At 42.8% G+C, this 5,446-nt stretch overlaps 1 protein-coding gene across 2 annotated transcripts in view; it reads right to left on the bottom strand.

Annotated features, from left to right (window-relative positions):
* SHROOM2 (shroom family member 2) overlaps positions 1-5,446 on the bottom strand; it is a 150,031-nt gene that overhangs the window by 6,470 nt on the left and 138,115 nt on the right. For both annotated transcript variants that reach the window (XM_025209247.1, XM_025209249.1), the window contains one exon: positions 3,846-4,118. In XM_025209247.1, the coding sequence (XP_025065032.1) occupies positions 3,846-4,118 (273 nt within the window). The remainder of the gene's footprint in view (positions 1-3,845; positions 4,119-5,446) is intronic.

The following is a 5,446-nucleotide window of genomic DNA, read 5'->3' on the forward strand; positions in this document are numbered from 1 at the left end:
CAGAATTAAATTCAGAATGACTTAAGCCCAAAAGTGAGCATTCAGAAGCAAAACCAGAAGAGCAGTGTAAAAAGAAAAGAAGTTTCAGCTAAGGTCCCACTTCAAAGTGACCACTGTAAGAGCAGGTACTTGTGAGGTTGGGTCAGAAAGAAAATATTACTGATGCCAATTTCCTTTGATAGGATATAGGAGGAAAGTGGAGATATGAAGTGCAGGTAATGGAATTATAGTCCATTTGTCTGTTGGTGGCAGAGGGGAGAAAACAGCCAAGCAGCACATTTGGTGAAGTGGCATATTTTAGCAAGGTCTAAAAATGTGATGTCTTGCCCTAGAAGGGCGAATCAAAATCAAGAGGATTAGGTATCAATGTTTTCTATGCTGTTACTCACTTCCAAAAGGAGAGTGCATAAGTGTCAAACAGGGAGCTGCCTATAGGCAGCCTATAGGAACCTCTAGAAACAGGGATATAACTGAACTTATGTGTCTACTCCTCTTTGCAGCTTGCAGCTCCTACATACTGGGCACATCCACATGTGCCCCTGACCATTCAGTTGGTACTGTACAGTCCCAGTGGTGCACAGATCATTTTTGACCCTACTGCGCAGTAGCAATGAGCTACTGCGCAATAGTGGCAGGGTCACGGTTAGTGCCCACTGACACTATATCGCTGTAGAGATGAACTACAGAGATGTATTGTCTCTGTAGACATGCCCATTCGGATTCATTGTGCCCGGAGGAGAGGTGTCTAACCCAGAGCAGCATTCATGTCAGTTCTAAGTGCAGCACCAATGATGCCTTTTATTCTTGAAGGCCCCATTTTTGCATGAGAGTCTAGTGAGGGGTTGTCCAACTTCAACAGGGCTAGGGTTCTGCATGTGGCATCAGTGCTCAGACCCTGGGCTACACAATGCATGGACCATATACTGAGATGAACCCATGAAGGCTACACGGATGATATATAGCCACCCCCTTCCTCCCCATCCCTTGCTGTACAGGCAGTGCCCCTGCTGCCAGTGGCACATGAGCCCTCTCCCACCATACAGCAGCGGGACAGGTGCCTACAGGGGCCTGTATGGGACAAGCAGCCTTATCTGAGTGCCTAGAACAATTACCTCCTTAGCCTGGGGGAACTCAGACTCCACTTCCATAGAATGTCCTAAGCACCAGGTTATCAAATGCACTGACCAGCATGGTGGGAATATAAGATTCATGGGGCCAAAAGTAAAACGAGGAAGGGGGAAAGCAACTCTAGCTCAGAGGTGTCAAACTTATGGACTTTAGGCCAGATTCAGCCCAAAGCTGCCATGTCACCTGCAGGGTTGGAAATGTGATCAGAAACAGCCAAGATGGATTCACCAAGAGCAAGTCATACTTGACCAGCATGTTTTTCTTCTATGATTAGGGGACAGGCTCTATGGATGGGGGCTGAACACTGGGTGTGATATACCTTGACTTCAGCAAGGCTTTTTATACCATCTCCCATGACGTTCTCATTAATATGCTAAGGAAATACAGGGTAGGTGAAATTACTGTAAAGTGGATACAAAACTGGTTGGGGATCATTGTGCTCAGAAAGCAGCCATCAACAGCTCAATGTTTAGCTGGAAGGAGGCATCAAGTGGAGCCCTCAGGGGTCTGTTCTAGGTCTGGTATTGTTTGATATTTTTATTAATGACTCAGATGATGGCACTGCATGTTCACTTAGCAAACATGCGGATAACATCAAGTTGGGTGGAGTTGCAGATACTCTGGAGGGTAGGGCTCCATGTCCAGAATGATGTGGATAGATTGGAAATATGGTCCACAATCAACCAGATGAAATTCAGTAAGGACAAGTGAAAAGTCCTACACTTCGGACAGAATAATTGCATTCATAGGTACAGAGTGGGGAAGGACTAGCTAGGCTGCATTACTGTAGACAAGGACCTGGGGCTTATAATTGATTAGTGGTTCCCAATGTTTTAGATTGAGGCACACATCTGAAAATACCAGCTCTTAATTTTCACTTGTTTTTAGACTACAGAGAAATAATAGAGCAATTCTTTTGTTGCCAAGAACTCAGAAAACTATGACATGTCAGAATAGTTTTGACACTATGGATTCTCTTTAAAACCTCTGTGTTTAGCTTCTTAATCATGTTTGCACATCTAACAGTGCAAACATTGTGTGTCACCATTGAAAGGATCCCAAGACCCCTAAGTTGCTGCAGCACTGGTTAAGAATCACTGCAGTAGACCCTAAATTGAATGTGAGCCAATAGTATCATCTTGTCACAAAAAAGGTCAAAAGTATACTGGGTTGTACTAACAGAAGTGTCTCTTGCAAATCAAGGAAAATGATTCTTCCACTCTGTTCAGCACTGGTGAGGCCTCACTTGGAGTACTGTGTTCAGTTTTGGGCCCCACAATTCAAGAAGGTGTTGGACAATTTGGAAAGCATCCACTGGAGGCCTCTGAGGCAAGACTTTGGAGGAAAAGCTGAAAGAACAATTCTGGACAAGAGAAGACTGAGGGGGCACTTGATAGCAGTCTTCTACCTGAAGGCCAATTACAAGGAGGATGGAGATGGTCTTTTGTCTGTGGCTGTAGGTGACAGAGCTAGGAGCAATGACCTCAAGCTGAAGGAGGGGAAATTTAGACTGGAGATTAGGAGGACCTTTTTGATTATGAGGGTGGTCAAGCATTGGAAGGCAAGGGTAAGAATGTATCCAAGATCTCAGCCCTTTTTCAGCTGTTTAGACCTTTTAAAAAGAACAATGGAAGTGACTAATAATTTGAGCAAATGAAGTAGTAGGGTTGATCTGGAATTCTCTTTTTGACTTTGATGCTTACATCTACCCAGTCCCATTTAGGCATCCACAAGAGTAATTTAGATCTTTTGAACATGACAAACTAAGTTTCCCTCAGCTGCATAATGACATTTAAAAGTCCATCATTCTGTGTAAAGTTTAGCTTGTAAGCTTTTCAGGAAAGGAACTACCTTCTTTGTTACTTGTCTTTACAGTGGCTAATGAAATAGGCACTACACTCATAGGAGTTCTAGGGTTACCACAACACAAATTATTCATAGTTACAGGTAACCTGCCTGGAGTAGTGTGTGACACTAGAACTCTAATACAACTTGCTCATTTTTAAACCATCAAAATCATTGCACCAGAAAATAACTAACTTGTTGTTTCCCCATGGAAACAGGAAGCTACTGATAATATAATCAGTCCCTTTCAGTCACAAAAGTACTTGCCATTTAGTATTATTGAGAAAAAGAGATGCCAATGCTTTTAAATAACTTCTCCTGAACAGTAAGTGGCATACACTCTTTAAGGCTAAGCCATTTGAAATGAATGGGTGTTTATAGATGTGTTCCAGGAGGCTGGGGGGAAGAAGGGGAAGGAGCTTTAATTAGTGAGCCATGCTAATTAAAAGTGCCTGATTGTCAAGTGTATCAGCATTCAATAAGCTTTAGTTCAAAGCACCCCACTGCCATTTTTCAGCATGGGGACACTGATACATGTGACACTGGAGGCTGATGGAGCGTGTTAATTTCCTTGCTCCAGCAGACTCGATTAATCAAGTCTGTTCCAATGTGCTGGATTTACAGTGTGTTGGAGCAGCCTCCTGGCATGTGTGTAAATGCCCAATGATTCTAAAGATACGGCAAGGGTAAGAGTAATAGTGAGATGCAACAAAAGTGGCTTTAAGCTTAATCATCAATAAAGAAATCCCTCCATCCTCTCACTACAGCTCCCATTTTTTGCTGCTTAACTGTCAAATTTTAAAAAGCCCGTTGCAGAGGCTCTTGAAATACAATGATTAAACTATTGATATTTTGCACCCTCCTTGCCTTACCCGTTCTTCAGGAGAGGTGTTTTCGTCCAGGTTATTCAGGGCATTTTCTACCCGGGCCAGACGACCTGACAGGGAGAGTAGTAGGTTGACCACTTTGTCCAGGTCCCCAATAAACATCCTGAACTTGTCAAATTCATTTGGCTTGCAGACTTCTTTCACAATGGCTTCTACCTCTTCCCCTAGCATATTGTTGGCTTGGATGTCTTCCAGCAGCGTCTCTCTAGCTTCTCTCAGCACCTGTAGTTTCCTACTGATGCTGTCAATGAGCTCTTGCTGTTGAGAACAAAATGGGGCAAGGATTTATTAGTGGCACGTGGCATCATCCACTTCTACTGCAGCAAAACCCCCATTTTTTCTTTTTCTTTTCTTTTTTTTTTAAATGCATTCCCTCCCTTTCCCCAACCATTTCTGACTTTGTCTCTCCCTCTCTATTCCCTATAGATAAGTATAAGTGAGCTAAGACATAGGATAAGCTTCAGCATTTTATTTTGGTAGCAAGTTGTATTGTTTTGTTTTTTCTCCTTGTTTATATTGTATAATTATTATGTTTATATTGATTTTTACTGTTCTATATTACTGTTTTACTGGTACTATATGATTTAGGCCTACACATGTAAGTTAGCATAAGTCATGTCAAGTTTCCATTTGGTTTGTCAAGTCTCCATCCTGTCCCCAGGCCTGGTTGTGTAACCCATAATTCACACCTACCCCTCCTATATAACTTGGTTCCTGAATGAATGGGGATGAATAAGGGTGCTTGAGAGACAATGGCAGTAGGTCTAAAAATAGCTCTCTCTGAATAACCAAACCATCAGCACCAATACCTGGACCAATGACCCAGCCCTTGGAACCACCCTCAGCATTCAAGAAACAAAAGATGAGGCAACCCACCATTGTGTCAGGCTAGCCCCAGTCTACCTTAAGTAACCCCAAGCCTCAGTCAGGTTCTCTCTAGTCCACTGGTTCTAATCCCGCTTCTGGCAACTTTCACTCCCTACACTTTAACTCTCTCTCTCTCTCACCTTAACCTTCCTCCAAGTATCCCAGGTACCCCAAGCACACACTTACACACTGTACCATCCAAGTTAGGAACTTACCTGTGTGTATGTGTAGGTGGGTTGTATGTGTGTGAAATGGTGAGTGTGTGTGTGTGTGTATATATGTCACTGTGTGCATGTTATACGAATTAGTGATCTGTGTATATGTACTGAGTGTGCGGGTATGGACAACTGATTTTTGTCTAACTTTTGGGGTGTATAGTGTATGTGCTTGAATTGGTGATAGGTATGCATGTGCCTAGGCTGGTTTGGATGTGTATGTGCCTGAATGTGCGTGTGTATGCACCTAATTGATTTGTGTGTGTTTGTATATGTGCAATAGTGTCACACCCTCCTGTCTAACAGTGCAATATTGAGATCCTGAGAGTTGGCCTGACCCCACAGGGCAACACTTCTGTTGAAACTTATACCAAAAATAGCGTACTGAAATTCTGTATACTTAAGGAATGACTCTGCACATAACCACACACATTTTATGCGTTCGTGTTGCATGTTGTATCTTATTTTTGGGCCTTGTCAGACATTACTGATATAAGAAATATG

This window comes from Alligator sinensis, unplaced genomic scaffold (genome assembly GCF_000455745.1).
Source record: "Alligator sinensis unplaced genomic scaffold, ASM45574v1 scaffold312_2, whole genome shotgun sequence".
In the NCBI taxonomy this organism is placed as follows: domain Eukaryota; kingdom Metazoa; phylum Chordata; order Crocodylia; family Alligatoridae; genus Alligator; species Alligator sinensis.